Raw genomic sequence first — 23,037 nt, 5'->3', positions numbered from 1 at the left:
ATCTTGAAGGTGACAGGATCTTTTGAAAAGCGTTTTAGGGTGGTTAATTGTGAGAAGGCTGTTTGAAAGTTCTGTAGCTTTTTTCCACAGCTAATGCAATAGAAAGCCAAATATCTGATATTACTGCTTGGAAGCAAAATGTCACGGCTGTATTTATTAGCTGCTGCATCAGTGGTTTCCCAGTCATTGTGTGATGTGTTTGTGTAGTGCATGCTGGGTAGCGTAATGAAAAAAACACTGATGGATGAAAACACAAAAGGACACAAATTTGTGAATTCTGGCAAACAAAAGAGGCTGAGGGATGTAATGCTGTGCAACATTAAGCATTACATTAAATGCTAGTTTTAGGCCAGAATACCCCTTTAAGCAAAAAAAAAAAAATGGCAAAAAAGTTGCGCCCCACAGGCTTCTATAGGACATAAAATGACACTATACTGCGAATGCACTGATGCAATATTCACAAACAGTTGTGCTTTTAGTGAAATTTTATGATAAGACCTGTTTGGTTAAAAACACAATGCATGTGATCTAATGTTAGGACTATTTTACTGTTCCACACTTGTCCATGGCTTTTTACAGCAGTTGCACATAAACTACTAGAAACCAAAGCTAGTGCATACCGAATGATAGGAATTAAGCTAATAGTTAAGTAAAGATTTTTGCTAAAATGTCAAGTTAATGTTAAAGTACTACACATAATTCACATAATAACCTGTTGGACTGGTTTTATACTTTTTGTCCAAGACTACTTGTAGAAGAACTGAGAGCTGTTCTGTAACCTGTGGTTGTCCTGTACCTGAGGTAGTATTTGCACTGTGCCTTGCTTGAGAAGGATGCATTTTACAAAATACACACACACCAACACTATTTTAAAACAATGAAAACTAGAAAACATCTTTAATCTTAACAGTTTCCTTTAACATGCTTATACATACCATTCACTGGGCTCTTTTACAGAGCCATAGAAGATGGGGACGATACAGTGGATCTGTGGAATTGTCTATATCGGTTTTCAGTTGTGCCTTCTTTATGAACCTGGCTCAAGTTTGTGAGATATTCGCTCTGGACGAAGCCAGAATAACATCCCGGATAAATTGTTTGCCTGCATGGTAGCAGACAGTGAAGTCAAGTCGAATGGTGATGCACAGTTTTTGCTCTTTATTTGGTCATTGTGCAGATTATTCAACTTTTTGGCTTGCAGGAGGCAGTTTATAAACCACAATTCTGCGTTTTCTACTTAATGTCTACGCATTTAATTGAATATTATTAAAAGAAGCACAAACATGAAAATACCTACATATAATGTATTCAAGATCATATACATCTCTGGGCATTTATACCCTGATCAGACTCCATCACTTGCACAACTATGAATGTCAGCAGCCCTGGGTATCAAAAATGTTCAAAGATAGGAAGAGTCACTGACTACAGGTCATGTACAATGTATATAGTTATAGGCTTAACTAAAATAATGCTGGAATGAAAACCTAACAGTCACCAAGTATTTACATTACACAGGTAAAGCCATAACATTTTAAATAACGTAGTTTAAAACATTTACAATAAGGTTGCAAATATCAGCAGGCAGTAATATTCACAAATAAACACCACTTAGAGTTTTGAAGAAGAACGAGAAGACTTCACATTTGAAATGGTGCAGAAGCTGAACAGAAGGAGAACAGACGGGAGCAACATGCTGCCCTCTACCGCGAGGAGTTGGAGCTGGAGCGAGAGCGGTGGCGACGTCGTCCTGGTGACCGGGATCTGGACCTGCGGCGGGGTGGAGAGCGTCTCCGTGGAGACCGTGACCTACAACATGTTTTGGAACACAGCAACAGAACAAGAGAGAGTATGTTATAAAATAACATACAGTAGAGCAATAAGCCAGAAAACACTGTTTTATTTTAGTAATAAAATGGAAACAAAGACCTCCAAATCGTATCTTTATTAATACATACATTTTTCTATTTCTTTTGTACTCAGCCAATTAGATTGTGTGGCTTGCACTACCTGTTAAATGAATATAAAGCTGAACTTCTTTTGGTTTAAAAACTGAAGGTGAGTTTTGCACATGTGCTCTACTGAATTAATTTCAACCTCCAGTACTGGTATATTAGATGCTATGCACTTGTATTTTAGATGCCTTGCCAACCTGCGCCTCATGCGTGGCGGAGTCCGTCGCCACATGGGTGGTGGAGGTGGCATCCTGCGTGGGGGGGTGAGTCTGCGGGGGGCAGGGCGCACCCTGGGGGTCAGGACAGCTGTGGCAGTAATCTCTTGGCCATCAATTTGACCTGTGAACACCGTACAATCACAGTAATTAAAAGAACTACAATACCTATAGTATCCATCAAGAAATGTAAAGAAAAGAATTCTGGTGTCAACCAACCTCCATCCATGTGTCTGAGTGCCTTTTCTGCCTCATCTGCAGTTTCAAACTCCACATAGGCGTAGCCCTTGGACAGATGAGGGTGTAGTCTGTCCATTGGCATGTCGATCATCTTGATCTTTCCATAGGTTGAGAAGATCTCTTGGATGTGTTCCTTCATAAGACAATGAATAAAGCAGCTCCAGCACTGATATCTCAAGGACCAAAACCAACAAAATGTTCAACATCACTTGGAGCTCACAAGGCGAACTCAAGACTCACTTTAACGACGTTTCTGGTCAGACGGCCCAAGTAAACCTTAGTAGGACGTGGACTCGGGCTTCTTCTACGGCGCTCCTTGTCATCCTTCTTAACTGATTTGGATCTATTAAAGAGTCAGAACTATAGAGTCAGTCTCAATGCCAAGAAAGCACCTGAAGTGGAATACAAAATAACAACAAATAAAACAGGAGGCTTACTCTGGAAACTCTGTGGACTCATTCCTTTAGAGCATCATCTGGATCGAAGCTTATTTCATCTATCCATTTCCTATATTTGTCTTTATATGTCCTCATGTTTGTTCTTATTTCTTCGTTGAACTTTTATCACAGTGCTTCTTTGTGATTACTCTAAAGCTTTAATCAGAACTATGTCTGGGGCTGTTTTTCAGGGTTTGGGGTTGGCCCCCTAGTTCCAGTAAAGGGTAATGTTAATGCTATAACACACAAAGACATTTTAGGAAGTTATGTTATATTATATTATATTATATTACATTATATTATATATGCATTTGCATGATAAATATGGTTAATGGTTAACAGCAGTTTAAGGACTCACTATCAATACTCAGAACCAGTGGTAAGAATGATACAAGTATGATGAAAAAACTCAGACCACTTTTCAACCAATTTAGGCTGGGTTTCCCAAAAGCATCTTAGTGTTAAGATCATAACTGGTAGAGAGAGTGTTCAGTGTGATGCTCACCCTACCATTTAAGAATCATCTTTCTACTCAAGCAGCATTATTTTAGGATAAGAAGGCACCTAGTCGTGTTCGATTTGAATGCTTGTATAAAACATTGCCTGCTCAGTTAACTGTTACCTCTGTTTGGCCACATGAAAAAGTGATGATTTGCATGATATTGCCACTTTTTAAATTATCGCAATATCCGATAATATCAATTATCATCCCTAAGCTATTTCACAGCTGTACATTTTGTACATGAATGTTCTTCAGCATGGTTAACTTGCTGGTTGTTTACATTTGACTGAAATGTAGAATGTGAAACTATACTGTATAACTCTTGTAAAGCCTTATGGGGGGCAAAAATAGTGTGGGTAGAACTTCTATGCTTGGACAGGCTATGACATACTTGGAGCGGGAGTGTCGTCGGTTGTCATGGCGACGGCGGCTGGGGCTGGGAGACCCAGATGAGCTTGAGGAACTCGAAGAACGAGAGCTGGAAGAGCCAGAGCGACTAGAAGCCGAAGATGAACTGGAGCCACTCGATGAGCCGGAGCTGGATGCAGAGCTGCTGCTGGAGCTGGAGCTACAAGCAAACCAACAGGAGAAAAACAATTGGAGAACTGCCGCCCACACTGTGTTAACAAGAGGACACTCTAAATGGTAGGGGTGCGGGACAAAAATCGATTCTTAGACGCATCGCGATGCGGACGTGAACGATTCTGAATCGATTCACAAATGTAAAAAACTGATCTTCTAAATATTTAATTTATAATGTAATGTTGACGGAACGCAAATGGCGGAACTTGGAAGTGCGGAAGTGCAGCGCCCGGACAGTCTGTGGCGGCACATAACAAAAACACAACTGGATGAGTGAGAAATCCGACCGGCTCCCTCTGCATTAAAAGCCAGGTTAGGTCAGGAGTCACAACACAAATGATAAGAAGAGCCATTTTGTCCTTTCAACAAAAATCAAACCACCTTGGGAGCCACAACATTTAATGTCCAGTATGTCTCAGTATGTGTTAATGTCCTAGTATTGGCCCAAACCATACAAACGAGAGCGCAGATTTACATTGCTCTGCTTTAAGCTTTAATAGCCGCTTTGCTCCTATCTCTGCCAGAAAACTTTTCCTCAAAACTAGAGCAGTTTATTGTAAAATGTCTCTCAGCGTTCGACTGTTTTCCGAGGCTGAAGTCGCTTCTCATTCTCCAGCTTCTTGTTCGGATTTTCCCGTTCCACCTTAAATTCTGACTGAGGCGCCGAATATAATCGTTTTATAATCACATCGCAGCCCTCTGAATCGTAATCAAATTGAATCGTGAGGTGCCTAGAGATTCCCACCACTACTGACTGGCCAAAAATATAAAACATATAACCAACCTACTGCTGCCACTAGAAGCGCTTCGGCGTTTGCGGGCCTTCTCCCTGCCCCTCTCCTTTTCAGCATTCTCCTTTGTGCCTGCTTTGTCCTTCCCTCGTTCTTTGGGCTTATCGTCAGAGCGGTCCTTCCTTTTAGTTGGAGACGGAGCCCTGAACAAAATGAAAAAAGAAAATGTGTGTTACTTCAACACCATTAAAAGGATCTGTTTTAATTATATATGTAAGGTCAAGTAACACTCATGTCTCAAGTAATATCACTGTCATCTCAGTTCAGCCTCTTGTGACATTAAGCCGACAGCTAGGAAACGATAATGTTGTAGTCATAAGCGCGTTTCTCAGTCTTGTTCCTCTGGCACCAATGGAGTCTTATGTTATCATGGTAATTAAATCATATTCAGGTTTGCTTTTGTCTATGATTCCTCATCCATCAGATCTGTTTACAAAATATGAGCATGGTTTTCTAGGCACAGCTTGGATTTAAAACAATGTGGCCATACTGTAGTTCAAGACGAGCCAAATCCATGTCTACAAAATTGCGCTATAAGACTCAGTGCATTTACAGCACCCAACAAAGCTAATTCCACCATTTCTTCAGATTTACATCCCAAGTGATGGTCATTTATTTATAGTCTAAGGCAGTGATTCTCAACTCAAGTTCTCTAGTTCACCTGTACTGCCTGCCTGTGTACTTTCCTGAAGCGACATACCTGCCGTAAGACAGCTGACTGACCGTAAAGGGAAATCTATTAATAGCAAAGGGGCACCTGCAGGGTGTTGTGAGGCAAAATAGTCTCCAAAGACAACTTATTTTTCAAGATGTACCACTAATTTGCAACCTACAACATTACATATGAAAACTCAGAGGACACGTGTAGGTTCACTTGTAGGTATGGACAGTAAATAAAATGGCTATATTTGTGTTGGAGACAAAATGAGTCCTGATTTCTATCACCACCACAGTGAAAAAAAATTCTGAGTCAGTAATTTTCTCTACAATGAAGCATGTCACATCAAACCACAGGACTTTGTTTACAACTCCACAATTGAACTACACAGCAATGTTAAACAGTCGTTGGAATTCCCCTTTAAACAGACATTCTGGCCTAAAACTAGCATTTTAGATTACATGTTCACAACGTTCTCTCACTACAATACCCAGAATGCGTTAGGCCAATATGTTATATAGCCATCGGGAATGGCATACAAAAATCCTGACCTGAATAGCAAGTAATGTAGAGACTAATAAATAGAGGTATGATATTCAGATTCACAGCATTAACCAGCTAGAAGAAAAAAAAAAACACTTCAACCACCAGTTGAACAAACTAGAAAATCCCCCTTAGACAGTAGCTAATGCAGCAAGCTGTAGGAGGCGAGTAAACAAGTACACAGCAGATGTACCGATGGATATTTTTTCAATTTGGCTGGACTGTCCCTTTAAGAAGGACTTGATTAGTAGCTACGGTATGACTGATGTGCAGGACTGGAGTCGACACGCAAACTGAGAGTTAATCATTAGCTCACTTTTAACTGCCATTAATGCAACTTAACCGCTGCAGAAACGTTGCGTTAAAGATCTAAAGGTCTGGACTGACTGCGGTTAGAAGACCGCAGATCCGGGATTAACAGGCAGAAACTAACGGCGCGTCATCATCGCCCCCTCAGTGACAGTCAGAGCGGACAGAGACGAGACCCGCTCAGTGTCTCCGAATACACCACCACAGAGAAGCCCTGAGTACGGAGACACAACAACGTGCGCTTTCAATTCTTGGACACTAACACGTCCTGAAAGATCAGAGGATATTTTACAGAACTCACATCTCTATCCACTGTTTTTCACTCGTCGCGCTTTACATGACGCGTCACCACACGCACATCTGAATCACGTCATCTCGGCGCCTGTTTTCAAAATATGATAATTTTTATTCGTGGATTAACTCCTGAATATAAAATTGCTTCCTTTTTAAATTGTCAGTAACGTTATATAACAAACAAATATTATATCTGAATATTTTTGAAATCCATGATTTCACGAGTGACGGATTCATTTAATCTTGTGTTGTAGACAGACACGACAGAGACCGAACAGTTAAACGTGCACTTTTAAACGTATCAGCGGTCTAACTTCCATACTTATGTATTTGTTTAGAGAGCAAACTGTCCTATGTGATGGATAATAATTACACCTATTTTAGCTTTAAACTACTGCAATATATACGGTGTTTCACCACTAAAATTTCATTTTACCTACGTTTAAACTGAATCTAATTTAGTAATTTCCCTGCGTGATGAAAGAGATCTGTTTTCGGCATTTTTCGGCAATTGATGACATCAAACAGGCGTATGCTTCTAGGGTAGCGTGGCCGAGCGGTCTAAGGCGCTGGATTAAGGCTCCAGTCTCTTCGGGGGCGTGGGTTCGAATCCCACCGCTGCCATCACGTTTTGGAAGTTAAGTGTAACCTCACGGCACAGACATTATATATCTTAGTAGGAGCGTGACATCGAAAGAAGGCTGTGTTTAATATTAATATTTATGCTCGGCAAAGAGAATTTTAAAATGTGCTACATCCGCATTCCACTCTTTGACAAGTCTTTTATTTTGAAAACACAATCCAGTAAGCTTTTGGGCACAGATGTTTGTGTCTGGCTTCACTGCACTTCACAGTGGTTGGAGAAGTGTGTGAGCTGCCGAGCTGCCGAGCTGCCGGTCTTTGCCCTCAGTCATTCTGATTTACAGGTCTTTACGGCACCTTTTTCGTGTCAGCATTACACACGTTTTTATATGTAGTCGACTGATTTCTTCACTAGTTGCACTCAGACGTATATTTCATTGTTAAAGATGAGTAGAAGTAGTAAGGACAGAAAGGGCTGTTCTTTAACTCTTGCACTGACTGTATGCTCTGCTGCTGTTGGAGGGACTCTTCAGTATGGCTACAACCTCGCCATCATCAACGCTCCTACTGCCTACGTTCAGAGGTTCATCAATGAGACGTGTGTGGAGAGGTGGGGTACACCTCTGGAGTCCAACCAGGTAATCTTGATATGGACATTTATAGTTTCTGCCTTCTCCCTTGGCGGACTTGTGGGATCACTGCTGGCTGGCCCGATGGCTATTCGATTTGGACGGAAGCAAACCCTGCTGCTGAATAACTGTTTCCTTCTGATAAGTGCCGTCATGGCCCTGAGCTGCCGGTCGGTCAGATCCTTTGAGATGATCATCCCTGCTCGTCTGCTTGTTGGGGTTAATGCAGGGGTCAGTATGAACGTCCAGCCTATGTATTTTGGAGAGAGTGCTCCTAAGGCCTTGAGGGGTGCTGTAGCCTTTTCTTCTGCTGTTTTCACTGCGATGGGAATTCTTTTGGGACAGGTGACCGGCCTGACTGAAGTCTTAGGCAGTGAGGACCTTTGGCCTTATCTTCTAGCCAGCAATGCTGTTCCTTGCCTTTTGCAGCTGCTCACTCTACCTTGGTTTCCGGAAAGCCCTCGTTATCTGCTCATCGACAGAGGGGACTGGGAGGCATGCAGTCATGCACTTACGCGCCTGCGGGGCTGTGATGTTTCTGATGCTGAGATGGAGGAGATCTTGGAAGAGCAGAAAGCAGCTGGAAAAGCTCGTGCCAGATCACTAAGGGAACTACTGACTGACCGAAGACTTCGCCGACAACTGTGCATCGTCATGGCAGCCAGTAGTGCCATGATGCTCTGTGGGAACGATTCCATCTACTTCTACGCTTCGTACATCTTTCAGGAAGCTGGAATTCCAGTGGATAAGATCCAGTACGCCACCATTGGCACGGGCGCTTGTGAATTCACTGCGTCCATAGTGTCTAACTTGCTGATTGAAAGACTGGGCCGCCGCTTGCTCCTCATTGGTGGTTATGTTCTCATGGCTGGCTGGGCTGTGGTCTTCACCGTGGCTCTCTCTCTGCAGGGCAAAGTGGCTGGCATGCCTTACCTGAGCATGGTGTGTGTTTTTGCTTACATTCTCAGCTTTGGCATGGGTCCTGCAGGAGTGACCGGGATACTGCCCACTGAACTCTTCGACCAGATGGCACGACCTGCGGCTTACATGATGGCCGGCTCCATGATGTGGATCAACCTTTTCCTGATGGGAATGACGTTCCCTTTCATAGTCAGTGGTCTGGGACAGTTCTGCTTCATTCCCTTCTGTGGGGTCTGTGTGCTCTCAGCCATCTTCATTGGTTTTGCTCTGCCTGAGACCAAAGGAAAAACTCTGGCTGAAATCACTGAAGAGTTTGACATGCGCAATATAAAAGGTTCACCTAGTGCAACACAGAACCATTTACCACTTCAGCAGACCCAACGCATCAATGACCTGACTTCAGAGCATCTAGAGGCCGAGAAGATTTCACCAAAGGGATAACAACGTGTGTTGCTCTTGAGTATCCAGCTCTTACTTATCTGGCATTGAGATATATCACCACCTAGTATCTCTGAAATGATAACTTCATGGTAGATGAAAAAAAACATCTTACCTTTAATGTATGTTAATATAACAGAATTGTTTTCCAAGTAATTTTGGACCATTTCTGTTGGTTCATTCAGCATTAAACATTTACACGTATTTTAGGCAGCACTATGTAAGTTTTTTTTTGTTAAAGCTGAAAGAAGTAGCACTACTGAGTCAGGATGAAAAACATGCTTAAAGACGGTGTGAATGCACTGCTGTAAGTCAAGTGTGAATAAGTTAAACCATCCTCTACGGGGAGCAAACTTGCATCTCACACCTTTTTGCACAATTTGTGTTTATTCGCTGAGTTTAACATACTAGGAAAAACTGCCTTAACCTTTGCCCAGGCCACATTTTATCTTTTATATTTCTCCAATATGTTAAATTCAGCATATAAACAGTAATTGTGTATTAAAATGTGCAGAAGTGTGTTCTCTGTAGTGGATGTGTACTTATTTTAGTATTAAAAATAATTATTTAGGCTCACTTGGAGAAGAGATTTTTAATCTCAATGTGACTACCCTGGTTAAATAAAGGTAAAATAAAATAAAAAATTTCAATCAACTACACATGTAATTTGATCAGGGGCGCCCACACTTTTGTATTATGCTGTTTATCCTGAAACCTCAATTGAAATAGCCATGGGACTTGGTGCATGTTAAGTAGATACGATGGCTGTATGCTATGTGGTGGTCTGCTCAACTTGTCTTCCTGTGTTTGGAATGTTTTCTGTAAATGTAAAGAGACTTGTAAGCTGGAAATAACTTGAACCAAATGTGTGTTAAAAGATGTATTTAAGATACTGTATGCATGTTTGCAGTGCCCTTAAGCTTATTGTACCTAGCCATTCAGGCACTACAGGTTATTTATTGTAAAAATGAACTTCACTGTTTTAGCCTGTATTTTAATATACGTTTTGTTTCCAAAACAAACTGTGTGAAATAGTAACTACTATCTTAAACCAAAGAGTGCTTTTCACTTCCAAGATCAAGACAATCATTTCAGATTGTAGCTCTCCAAATGAAACTGTATCACTGTACTGTATTATTTTTCCAGTAGGTGGCAGTATATCCTAAATACACTCTTTGCTATACTTGTGCACCCCTTAGCACTTTATTACCACATGTGATTGTTGTCTCATTTGAACAAGGTCACCCTCAGCATGCCAGTGCACTGCCAGCAGATGACGTGATGGCAGGAGCTAGAAAGGGTTGACCAGCAGCTCTGATGATAAAGCCTGTTCTGCTGCTGCTCTTCCAACTTTAAAGATGACCAGCTGTTTCCGGTCTACTCTCTGTGTACAAAGCAAATATGTATAGTAATATCAAAGTATAAAGCCAATAAAGCCTTACATGTACTCCACATGATGTTGAGTCTTGTTTAAAAGAACTTTCAGAAAATTCATTACCCAGACAGACTATAATGACTTCAAAACTACTTTAAAACACCATTTTCACCATTTTAAGGGCCACATAATGGAAAAGCAAACCTTCCTTGCTTTTTTGATGTTGCATGTGAACATTGCTAATATACGAGGGATGTGAATAATTAACCAATCACTGTTAACAGACAAATAAACAGTTCTTTGACCAATGCTAAGAGAAAAAATGTTAATTTAATTTCCTTTCCAATAAAATAGCAGTTTATATTTGAACAGTTGTGTTTATCACTCAGGTCAAGTGTTTGAACTGTACGCACAAGAGCCAGATCCGCTAGATAGGCCTACTGAAATATGAAGCAAGCAGCTAAAAATAGACAACTGTTTTGTCCAAATTCTCTCAGAGAAAGTGTGATGCACGGCATTGTGTGGAAATCACATGTTGGTGGGCAGAATTATAGAGAAGGAGGTGGTAGACAGTGACAGCTTTCGAGAGCTACTGAGGTACACTGAGCTAAAGCTGAGCACTAAAGTGGTCATTACATTTACTGCATTTAGCAGACGCTCTTATCAAGAGTAATTTACAAAAGTGCTTTGTTGTCTAGAGAATGTATCCTAGCTTGTACAAATAGGGTAGAGTACAAACTACCCCCGAGATACTGCCAGAAATTAAAGCCAGTGCTGATAAAAGAGAGAAAAAAAGAGAGAATTAGACATGGTAATGGTGTTTATGTTCGTTTTTACTTGGGCTAGTAATGAATGGTAAATATAACTTTATAACTTTAGAACGTAGAACAGTTTCAGTAGCCCATCATTTTATATTACAGTCATTTAGTCAACCTTTTATGGGTTGGTCATATGATTCACTCAATGTGTGCGCTTATAAATGTGCATAAATGTGTGTGTATTTTACAGTGGCTTCAAACGCAACTCAGCCAATCAGATTTCAGAACCAGAACTATCTTTTTTATAATTGCTATTTCGACAGGTGGCATTCTTGATTTTAGGCTTGCTGGTTAACGGTAAATCACTAACAATGGTTGGTTATTGGTCAAAAGAATTTGCCAAAATTTGCAACCTTAAAACATATGGTTCAGTTATCTGTCCATGCATTCTGAAGAAAATAAGGCCATTTTGAATGTATTATTTTTGTGATGTCACAAAAACACATTTACGTGAATCCACCTATTCAGCCTACAGCAGTTTAGCCCAACTCATTTGTGTTGAGGATATAGGGAGTGTTTCAGCCTGGACTGCTGAATGAAGCACAATACAGGACAGCCAATCAGAACATTCAGAGTAATTTACATAAGTCGGTCTTAAAGGCACAGTAACAAAAACAGTCTGTTTGGGATTCTAAGGGATAAGGAAAGGTTGGACAATGATCATGATCATGTAAAATATTATTATGATTTTTTTTACATAGAACATGTCAGAAGTAGAAAAAATGGCCCATTTAAAATGGCAGGCAGTATAGAGATCCAGGAGATTCTTTCTGAAGACTCCCCAAACAATATGTCTGTGACAGAAAATGAAAAATTGATACTTGATGATGCCACACTATAAGAGAATAACAAAGCATATCGAGGCTGGATGTCACGAGGCAGGGAGCTTTGTGGAAGGCAGAAAGAGAACAAGGTGACTCTGTTCCCCTGACACTCTAAGTAATTTGGCAGCATCTTCACATGTATTAGAACTCCAGTGTCCCATCAAGAAGGAGAAAGATGGGAAATGAAATGAGTTCAAAAACTTGCAAATAACATGGCAGGATGGTACTGGAAGCACCTTAGTGGTTGTCTCTGGTTTCTGTTTGATGTGAGATCTTGGTGGGCTGTCTGGGCTTGAAGCTAACAAGGAAAGGGTGGGCTGCACTAGGGCACTGACTCATACTTGGGAACCTCATTACATCATTTCATGAGCCTCATGCCAACTTTTAAGAGTTTTCCGTAAAAGAAGTGTCAGTGAGAAGTGTCATGCTCCACCAACACTGCTAATGGCATTGTAATGAAGGATACTACTTTCTGTGTTACTTGGAATACGATTTTGGGGATGAAGCATGTACGACTGCTCACAGTCCTGCATCAGTAGTCTTCCTGAGGCAAGAATGGACTGGAAAATATGCATCACAGTTTGTCCTGGCCAGCTGAAATGTCCAGAAATGAAATGGCTGACAGCTTAAGTCATTGCAATAATACAGGAATTTACGGTAAGACCTGGACACGAGACAGAATAATGAGAAACACTACAATAATCCACAAAGTAATACAGAGTTGGCTGTCCTTAGACATATGTTTTTAAGCTTCCTTAGAACATGATCACATTCGTTTGAACACTTTGCAATGGGCAGTGTGAACGTTCAAGAAGAGCACACCAGTTATGTTTAGCAGTTAAGAGCAAGTAATGTGGACTGAAACTTTCCTTTAGCTTTTTCAGATATAATACTGTCCAGATGTAGAAAAAGGGCAGCAAATGTACTAAAAGAAGAGTCACTGGGCCACAATTCAGTCTCCCACTTCATAAACATCTTTAATAGTGGGTAAGTGGGTTATTATAAGATATTATAATTAAAATTACTGTATTTATTAGGGGTGGGAATCTTTAGGCACCTCACGATTCGATTCGATTATGATTCAGAGGGCTGCGATGCGATTATAAAACGATTATCGGTGCATCTCGATGCATCTTTTTTTTCTATATAGCATTTATATTTTCTCACTGTGTGAGCTCAAGTTTCGAGTTCAAGTTTCAAGTTTATTTGTCACTTGCACAACATGTCAGGACATTTATGCATTGAAATGCTTGTGGTGAGGCTCAGGTTATCACTCTACAGAAAGTAAATAAGTAAAAATAAAAATACAAGAAAAACCAACTGAAATATATTAAATATACACAAAATATACACAGAATATACAGACAATATACATTTTAAAGTGACTAAGTGACTCGGTGTTATTGTTATTTAAAGTGACTTGGTACTTTTAAAACAAAGTATTTGTAATGATCCATAATTAATTTACTTCTAATATCTTTTTTAATAAAACAAATGTAAGTGATGTGGCAAGTATAAGTATAAGTACATAGCAGCGATGCGTTATTCACATTTATAAGCACCGCAGTTGATTTCCTGGTACGTTAAATCTGCAACGAGAGACTGTCACACTCTAAAAAGTGGCGGAGCTGAAGTCGCTTCTCTTTCGAATTCTCCCGTTCCACCTTAAATAGTGCCGCATTTACATTCGGCGCCTCAGTTAGAATTTAAGGTGGAACGGGTAAATTCGAACAAGAAGCTGGAGAATAAGAAGCGACTTCAGCCTCGTAAATCAGTCGAACGTTGTGAGACATTTAGGTTAACTGATCTTCTGAGGGAAAGTTTTCTGGCGGAGATGGGAGGAAAGCGGCTGTAGGCGAAGCTTAAAGCAGAGCGAAGTAAATCTGCGCTCTCGTTTATATTGTTTAGCCTATAACTAGGACATTAACACATACTGAGACATACTGGACATTAAATGTTGTGGCTCCCAAGGTGGTTTGATTTTTGTTGAAAGGACAAAATGGCTCTTCTTATCATTTGTGTTGTGACTCCTGACCTAACCTGGCTTTTATTGCAGAGGGAGCCGGTCGGATTTCTCACTCATCCAGTTGTGTTTTTGTTATGTGCCGCCACAGACTGTCCGGGCGCTGCACTTCCGCACTTCCAAGTTCCGCCTTTTGCGTTCCGTTAACATTACGTTATAAATTAAATATTTAGAAAATCTTTTTTTCACATTTGTGAATCGATTCAGAATCGTTCACGTCCGCGTCCCGATGCATCTAAGAATCGATTTTTGTACCACAAGAACAGCTGGGAGTTATACAAGCACATTAAAGGAGAGCAGCAAACAAGAGCTCTCTATGAAATCAGGCCAGAGAGAGAAGTTCAAATGTCAGCTTTTATGGAAAAATAAAGCTTTTTTAAAAAAAACAACAATGCTTTTATAGTTTATAGTGTCCCCTCTTAACTAACAGCAGCACTTCAGTTTACTGCAGAACAAGACAAGAAGCAACAATGCAAAGACATGCAACCACATCACACATTTATCTGCTAACACCTCTATGTAATTATCCTACAGCAAACCTATGAGCAATAGATTGTAATAATTGTGCACTGTGGGTGCCAAACAATAAGACATATTAAAAAATAGATTTCAAATGTCTATTATGGGCTGTTGCCACTAATATAAAATGTGAAGTTGCTTTTTATTTCCAGTTTGCTCACATTAAAATACAAACACTTTCCCATTAACTCTTTATATCTGACTTTTTCTGTAATGTAACATTCTGTACAACAAGCACAACAATCTTGAAGCTTGGGGGGAAAAAAAAGAGACCCGTCATGCTTTACTGCTGATAGTTCAAAGGGGTCAAGTGTAACAATGATCTGGGTTTAAAATAAGATATTGATTTTTGTAGTAGTGAAGATGGAACGTTGAAGAAAGCAGAGAGCTAGATGTTATTTCAAGATGGCAAGATTTACTCTACCATCCTTTTCCTGTGTTAAGCCTGTCTTACTAAGGATACTGACAATGATACATTCAAAGACTTTGCCTCATTAAAACTCATTAAAATCTGCTGCCAGAGTAGCTGGGATGTGTGCATACCCATGTTGAGCACTGAAATGTGATGGTAGCTTTTGTGTGCTACAGTGTTTTCAATTGCTGTGTAAAAAACTCCATGCTGTCTTTATTGTTGAATGCTCTATGACAGTTGCTAAATGAAAGTGTTCACACATTCAGATCACTATGGGCTCATTATGGATGTGTTTAATTGGAGTAACGATGACTGATGGTGACTGAAGTGTAAAGTATTGTCTTATATATTTGCTTTTTCAAAATGGTAGTCGGTAACAGAAGTATGAGTGGGTGTCCCTAAATGTCTCAAAATCAAATTCTGGGGGGCCCCTGAAAACTTATTATGACACTAATTTTTCTGTTTGGGAAAAATAGATGAATTGTTACAGCAAGTATTTTGTTGCCACTGAGGCTAGCATTAGCACCAACATGGCTATGAGAGCGAGTTAGCAGCCAGCCAGCGCTGGAGTAACCAGCCTACATGGAACCCCCTGAATGCCAGGGGGTATTTCGCACACTGGTTTGTCCCTCCTCAGACATGTGTCGGTAGGTACTCACCATTGCAGGCTGGGAGCACCTCGGGGTTTCGCTCAGGTCTTCACGACTGCCCATTTTTCCCAAATCCAAAACGTCAACTATAAGAACAGACTGTTGCTCACTGTCTAATATATGTCATGTGCCAGTGTTACAAGATTATCAACATTATTTATTTCATCTGTGAGTGGTTATAGTGTTTTTGCTCACTGGTGTTTGGTCATGATAATTATGAAGAACGTGCAGTGAACAGCACTTACCCATCAATAGAATGACACATATTAAAAAAGCCCAGAAGGCTGTCAATAGAGAAGGCAGCCAGAGAATAATGAGCATGTCCTCAATATTATTAGTACTGGAAATACAAAGGCAAATAAGAGAGATCAGTGACATTACGCTTAGTCACAACGTCACTGACAATCATCTGTACAGGAAAATGTTATGAACATACACACATAAACGTGCACACCCACACACACTTTCTCTATGCCGTTATTATTTCCTGCTATTGGATAGCCTACTTAAAGCGTGATATGATCTCTTTAGGGTGCCAGACACTGTTGAACTCACTTTCTCATTAGAAAAATGTGTGGGCTTTGTCACACTGAGTGCACCTAAAAGAACAGCATTGAGTGTTGTGACCTTGTACTACCAAAGCCTTCTCATCTCAGCAGCACTAACAGAGCAAAGCACAGACTCACCCTCAGTCTACACTGAAAAAATCAGTGTAATGGATTTGCTGTGCATCCTTTCAACACGAATAATGTATATTACAGTACAGTGCAGAAGGCAGAGACTCATTTTGTTTAATTTATTCTATTTAAAATGGTTATTCATTTTTCAACATCAGGAAAAAATTAAGAAAATATATTTAACCATAATTACACAGAAGCCTCAACAACTAAACATAACATCATTTTTTCAGTATTTAGTGTGTTCACACTTTTTACCTCTATTACAGCTTCCTGCTTTCAGTTTTTCAAAGAAATCTGCAGGGATATTTTTCCATACCACCAAAGTTCAGTCTTAGAAGTTGATTGCATTTTCTGTTTCTTGCGATCCAAGTAATCCCAAACACATTTAGTGATGTTGAGTTCTGGTTCCTTATTGTCCATTTTCTTTTCTCAGTAATGGTTTCTTGACAGCTACACATCCTTTCAGACTCATAGTGTTGAGTTGTCTTCTCACACTGGAAGGATGGACAGAAACACCTGTGGATTTTTTCATATCTGATGCAAGAGTGGAGCTTGATTTTTTCCTGTCTCTCAAATATGAAAGCTTTAAGTACTGTTTGTCTGATGGTGATAGTTCTGGTGGTCTACCAGGTCTTGCATGGTTGTTAAGAGTCACATTTTCTCTACAGCTTTTAGTCACGTTTTGAACTCTAGTTTTGGAAACTCCTGTTTTTTCACATATTTTGACTTGACTTTCCCCTTCATTGTGCATGTGGGTTGTATTATATCTAATCTCTTCAGAAAAATCTACTGAATAATAAATAACGTACTCAATGGCCATTTTAACTGGAAATTAAATGAATGAAGAGTGGTCTCTGATGTTTGCACAGTACCGTATATTATTACAAAAATAAGTAAACTACAAGATAAATTTGTGTTCAGGTAAGATATTTTATTCATGTGGAAATTATGTACATTTGAATGAAGTCAACTGAATTCATCACCTTTCTCAGTGCATTTAGGTTCATATTCTGTAGTCTCAAATGAGGAAAGGTATATGAAGAATGCATCTGATTTAGCTACATTACATGTACATAAAGATGATAAAGATGTACTGCTGCTGCTGCATGAACTAAACTATTCAAATGAATTGTTTGCTCCACCTTTTACCCTGTTTTTGTACTATAATACTTTATACTAACAATGTTTACTATCCGGTGTCGACCAGAGGAGGATGGGTTCCCCTTCTGAGTCTTGGTTCCTCTCAAGGTTTCTTCCTGTTTCTCTTAGGGAGTTTTTCCTTGCCACTGTCGCCACTGGCTTGCTCATGGGGGCTTGGACCCGGATTTCTTTTTGTAATGCTCATTTCCTTGTAAAGCTGCTTTGTGACAACACCTGTTGTAAAAAGCACTATATAAATAAACTTTACTTACTTACTTACTAGTTGAAACATGTTGTGATCGCAAAATACAACATCCGGATACAAACCAGGACCACACTCTGACAGGTTGATTATTATTCTCAAGCAGACTTAAAAGCCTTAAAGTGAATTCCTTTTATCCCTTGCAATATGTCTGCTTCAAATAAATCTTCAAGATGAGTCTGTTAGGAAAGTAAGGGAGTCAATATACATGACAATGCCTCTTTTCATGTCTTAAATGTTTTGCCTCAAAGGACCCTTCCCGTTATTAGTGGCATAATTATGTTTCGCTCAGAAATTGATAAAAACTCATTTGCTTTCCACAATAAGTAATCTACTGTAGAGTTTTAGCTCTACAGTTAGCACCATCTTAATTTCCATAAATTGGAAATGTGCAGACAGTTCTCTGCCTAATTAGATTCTCAAGTAGCTGCAGTGTCATTTCAGATTCAGCACTGCTGAGGGAGGAGGGGGGATTAGGAGCTCTTGTACCGGAAACAAGACTTATATGGTTTGTTTTTGCCTCCACGGCCCACTTTTTCCAGCCACGGCCAGTCCTGTTTTGAAGTGTTGTTGTTGTAATGGGGTTTTGGAAGGGTTTGAGGAACAGGTGCACATCAAAGTGTGCCTGCAAAGAGTGAGAAGCAAATCAACGGCAATATTGATCCTCAGGAGGGAAACAGACAAATCAATTACTGGTAGATAGACAGATGTAAAGACTGACAGACATCATATGTGAGGAATGAGAGAGACAGAGAGAAAATGAAGTGATTGATAGTTCTCTTTATAGCTCAAGAATGACTTGAGGGACAGAAGGAAAGGTCAGTTATCACTGACAGTGGCTGGCATATGACTAGATGCTGGTAAAGGTGTGATGTCCACTGGAGAAATCTATTGAGAGCCTGCTGGGCCTCCATACACTGGAGCTGTAGCCTCAGGCCAGGAGGATTTGACATGATATTTTGAAAGGTGTAACCTGGGGATTAACTCTCTGGTCTCTAAAGGAACTGTTTAAAGGGCATTTTGCTAGCAACAGCTATAAAAAAAAGTAAAGCAGTAAAAGTAAGCAGTAAAAAATTAAATTAAGAAAGAATTATACACCAAAATAAATGGCATCTTAGCATATGGAAGCTGCCAATTAATAGCTCTTTACATAATTGCAATTAACAATGTAATCGTCTGTTTTTGTTTATTGTATGCAACTATTAAATTACAAGCATAAAGTGGCCAAATGAGCTGATTAGCTGTGTTGTTTCCAAGCTGGTGATACTTCCAGCTGATGACAGAAACAGCTCAAGCTCAAATAAACAAATAATACTCAAAACTGTCCTCTACAAGCTTTATTAACAAACATCAAATGAACATTACTCACCACAACCCTCTAAAATTCTATTTTATCAAACAGCAAATAAACAAACATCACTGCTGCCCTTTTAAAGTTTTAATAACAAACATCAAATAAGCATTTACATTTCTCACCACTTCCTTCTAAAGGTGTTATTAACAAACATCAAATAAACAAACATTAATCACTGCTTCCCCCTGAAGGTGTTATTAAAAAGCATCAAATAAACAAGCATTACTCACTGCTTCCCTCTAAAGGTTCTATTAACAAACATTACTCACCACTGCAGCACCAAATCAGAACTTTAGTTGACCCTTAACATGTCTGAATAAAATTCCAAAGTTCCTCCAAAGAGGAGGAGCAATGTAGCTTCCCACTGTACCTGCTGATTTTGCTGTGGACATGCAGGAGGCATGGCCATTCATTCATTCAGAACCGCTGACCATTTGTGCTTGCATACAGCGGAATTTGACCTCCGCCTTTAACCCACCCATGCAGTGAAACAACCAGACACACTAGGGGCCAGTGAGTACACTCGCCCAGAGCAGTGGGCAGCCCTATCTATGGTGCCCGGGGAGCAATGGGGGGTTAGGTGCCTTGCTCAAGGGCACTCCAGTCATGGACTGTTAACACAGGGGATCACACCAACTGCCCACAAAACCACACCACCCCAGATGGGACTCGAACCCACAATCCCTGGCTTAGGAGGCCAGTGCCTTATCCATTAGGACTGGGGCTATAGCTGAATGCTTTCTGTACCGCCATGCAGCCTTTAAGTGACACCTAAAAACATGTAAATAGTTGTTGCTGCATGGACATCATAGAGGTTGCAGTTTTTTGTGATATGATGTGCTGGGTTGAGGGGCTGGTTAGTGGAGTTGGGGTCTACCATGTACGAGAAATATGTGGCTGTTGACCTGCCTGCTTCGCACGTGTTTCAGCAGTGCTGAGGTGCGAGTTTCTCCTGCTGCTATTAAACTAAAAGAGCTCATGTTCAAAACGCTATGTTCCCTGCGTTTTCTGCTTCTCTGCCGTTGCTGCAGTATAATTACAAAATGAAAAAGTAATCAACCAATCATGTTTTGATTTCCAATTTCATGAAAAAAAACATCAATCTAGGCCTTCTGGAGGTCCCAGATACTATACTGACGGAGCAGCAGCCATATTAGTGGGCTGTTAGAAATGGTAAACAGCTGCGGCAGGGTTTTTCTTCATGTTTTGGTCGAGTTTTGACATTCATGGCCCAAACTGAAGGGCTAACTCTAATAGTCAGGGTTCGCCACTGATATAAATGAGATATAAGCATTACTTATGATGTAAATCATGCACTGGCAGATCATTTTGCTTGTTTCAGGAATGCAGTAAGAACACTGATCTTGATAAGATTACTTTATATAAATGGAAATGTCTAGAATAATCTTATAATATTGTCACATCAATGTTATAATATAATACCTGTGTTTAATATGCTTTCACTAGCCAATATATCTTTTTGCAATACAACTGCTACTGAAATATATTAAAAATCCAAACAGATAAAATACATTTTCTTAAAATATGTCAGATAAAACACTGCAGCCTTGTGTGAAAAAGCATCCTTTTTTGTCTAGTCTCCTGGCATATGATTGTGTGCCAGACAGCAATATGCATTTTGTTATTTGCAGGGTCGTGGTTGTTTAAAATCAAAACATTATGTCTCCTGTGACAGCCATGATTATACTGATGGCTCTCCGAATGAAAAATTCACAGGTACACAGCTTGTGAATTATGGAGCTAAATGTGATTTATACTGAGAATAGTATATGGGCTGCGTTGATATAGCAACTGTGGCATCTGCAGTCAACAGTTGCAAACTGTTGTATTTCGTACAAACTCTTCTACCTGACTGGGGGACGTGGCAGTTGGTGCAGAGCACTGCACTTTGCCATCATTAATAATGCATACATTTCCATGATGATTGATCTCGTAATTCCAGATCTCAAATCCAGCACAGGTACAACTAACATAAGTACAACTCTGTTGTAATGAATTTTTAAAATGTGACCTTTTAAACCACAGACGCGCTGGTTTGTAACCTCATGCAAATAGGCTCTGTCTCCAAGGTATGTTGGTCGTAACAGATGGGGTGACGCTGTGTTTGAAGGTTAGATTCAGAAGCCTGAGGCTCCAGTCTGCTGAGAGTACTCATGATAGGCTTAATAAGTGTTAAGAGTTTAAAATGACACTAGAAGCAATTTGTATCTAAAAACACTGATCATAATTAACAGCACAAAATGACACAGAAAGTGATATAATGAAAAGTAATGTGTCAATGGCAGAAAACAGCAAATTTGCAAAGAGAATAACTGAAAATAATGGTATTTCTGATGGTATTTACAATACATCTGTTTCGATTAAAGAAGCCATATTACACATTTTTTTGCATATTTTATTTTCTCCCATTTGTGAGGTTCATTTGTACCTGTTTATGTACCAAAGTTAGCCATAATTCATTTTGACATCATCATTTTCCAACCTTTCTTCATCACGTATTATACAGAATTATACAGGCTGTCGTTTTTTTCAGAATTATGTGTTACCGTGCCTTTAAGACTGATATGTGTAAATGATCTCTGTTCTGATTGGCTGCATTATATTGTGCTTCATTCAAAAAGCAGTCCAGGCTGAAACACTCCTTATAACTTAAATGTGAGCTAAACTGCAGTGGACTGATATATGGAAATGCTGGCATCACAAAAACAAAGAATTTAAAACGTACCCTTCGCAGGTTTGTTTCCATATGTATATGTGACTGAGTAGTGAATGGTATGTTTTGGCTGGACCGCAACAGTGGATGTCTGTCTCTGACTGACTGACTGACACTGATTGAGTGATTGTGATTGGTTGGCCGAATGCTATGTGCCTGGGTGATAAAGTTGCAGTAATGTTGACTGATGTGTTTTTTGTAAAATGGAGAGAACATACAAATTAAATTAAAGCTCTTCAATGGACCCCCTGCAGTTTGCCTACCAACCTGGCATTGGAGTGGAGGATGCCATCATCCACCTCCTACACAGCTCTCTCTCTCACCTGGAGAATGCTGGGAGCATTGTGAGAATCATGTTTTTTGATTTCTTCAGTGCTTTCAATACCATCAAACCCACACTGCTGAAGGACAAGCTGGAGTGCACGGGCCTGGACCATCACCTCACCACCTGGATCCTGGACTACCTCACTAACCGACCGCAATATGTGAGGACCCAGGGCTGTCAGTCGGACACGGTGGTCTGCAGCACGGGGGCTCCACAGGGAACTGTCCTCGCTCCCTTTCTCTTCACCCTCTACACTGCGGACTTTAAGTACAGCTCTGCCAGTTGTCACCTGCAAAAGTTCTCTGACGACTCTGCTATCGTCGGCCTCATCACAGACGGAGATGACAGGGAGTACAGAGAACTGACGCAGGACTTTGTGGAATGGTGCCAGAGGAACTGCCTGCAGATCAACGCAGGAAAAACCAAGGAGCTGGTGGTGGACTTCCGCAAGTCCAAACATTCTCCTCCGGTGCCTGTGAACATCCAGGGAATGGACATTGAGATTGTGAAGTCCTATAAGTACCTGGGTGTTCACCTCAACAACAAGCTGGACTGGTCTGACAACACAGCTGCCCTCTACAGGAAAGGCCAGAGCAGGCTACATCTCCTGAGGAGACTCAGGTCCTTTGGCGTGCAGGGGGCACTTCTCAGGACCTTCTTCGACGCTGTGGTGGCATCAGCCATTTTTTATGGAGTGGTGTGCTGGGGCAGCAGCATCTCCATTGCTGACAGGAAGAGACTGAATAAGATCATCAGGAAGTCCAGCTCTGTCCTGGGATGTCCTCTTGACCCAGTGGAGGTGGTGGGGGACAGGAGAATGAGGAC

At 40.4% G+C, this 23,037-nt stretch overlaps 2 protein-coding genes and 1 non-coding gene across 3 annotated transcripts; 2 read left to right on the top strand and 1 right to left on the bottom strand.

Annotated features, from left to right (window-relative positions):
* Positions 1–867: 867 nt before the first annotated feature.
* LOC118809545 (RNA-binding protein with serine-rich domain 1-like) lies at positions 868–6,609 on the bottom strand. Its single transcript, XM_036572963.1, has 7 exons — positions 6,534–6,609; positions 4,716–4,865; positions 3,741–3,917; positions 2,651–2,753; positions 2,390–2,543; positions 2,153–2,294; positions 868–1,809 (listed from the first exon to the last, which is right to left on the bottom strand). Coding segments are annotated over exons 1-7 (834 nt in total). The 5' UTR covers positions 6,536–6,609; the 3' UTR covers positions 868–1,703.
* A 459-nt stretch (positions 6,610–7,068) lies between these two features.
* On the top strand, positions 7,069–7,150 carry trnal-aag. The gene has a single exon. It is a non-coding gene; the product is annotated as a tRNA-Leu (tRNA).
* A 26-nt stretch (positions 7,151–7,176) lies between these two features.
* LOC118808864 (solute carrier family 2, facilitated glucose transporter member 11) lies at positions 7,177–9,298 on the top strand. Its single transcript, XM_036571747.1, has one exon. It carries the CDS (start codon positions 7,555–7,557, stop codon positions 9,097–9,099), a length of 1,545 nt encoding a protein of 514 aa, XP_036427640.1. The 5' UTR covers positions 7,177–7,554; the 3' UTR covers positions 9,100–9,298.
* The last annotated feature ends 13,739 nt before the right edge of the window (positions 9,299–23,037 follow it).

The sequence above is a fragment of the Colossoma macropomum genome, unplaced genomic scaffold (assembly GCF_904425465.1).
Source record: "Colossoma macropomum unplaced genomic scaffold, Colossoma_macropomum, whole genome shotgun sequence".
Lineage (NCBI taxonomy): Eukaryota > Metazoa > Chordata > Actinopteri > Characiformes > Serrasalmidae > Colossoma > Colossoma macropomum.
The sequence above is the reverse complement of the archived record's forward strand: the minus strand, read 5'-3'. Positions and strand labels throughout refer to the sequence as shown.

What these genes read in the sequence shown, in the direction of transcription:
- LOC118809545 (XM_036572963.1), bottom strand. An exon ending in GCTTCTAGTGGCAGCAGTAG is followed by an intron (nt 3,918 to 4,715) that starts GTTGGTTATATG and finishes GTTTGCTTGTAG; the next exon opens with CTCCAGCTCCAGCAGCAGCT. An exon ending in CGACGACACTCCCGCTCCAA is followed by an intron (nt 2,754 to 3,740) that starts GTATGTCATAGC and finishes ACTCTTTAATAG; the next exon opens with ATCCAAATCAGTTAAGAAGG.
- LOC118808864 (XM_036571747.1), top strand. Translation starts at nt 7,555, where the DNA reads ATGAGTAGAAGTAGTAAGGACAGAAAGGGCTGTTCTTTAACTCTTGCA.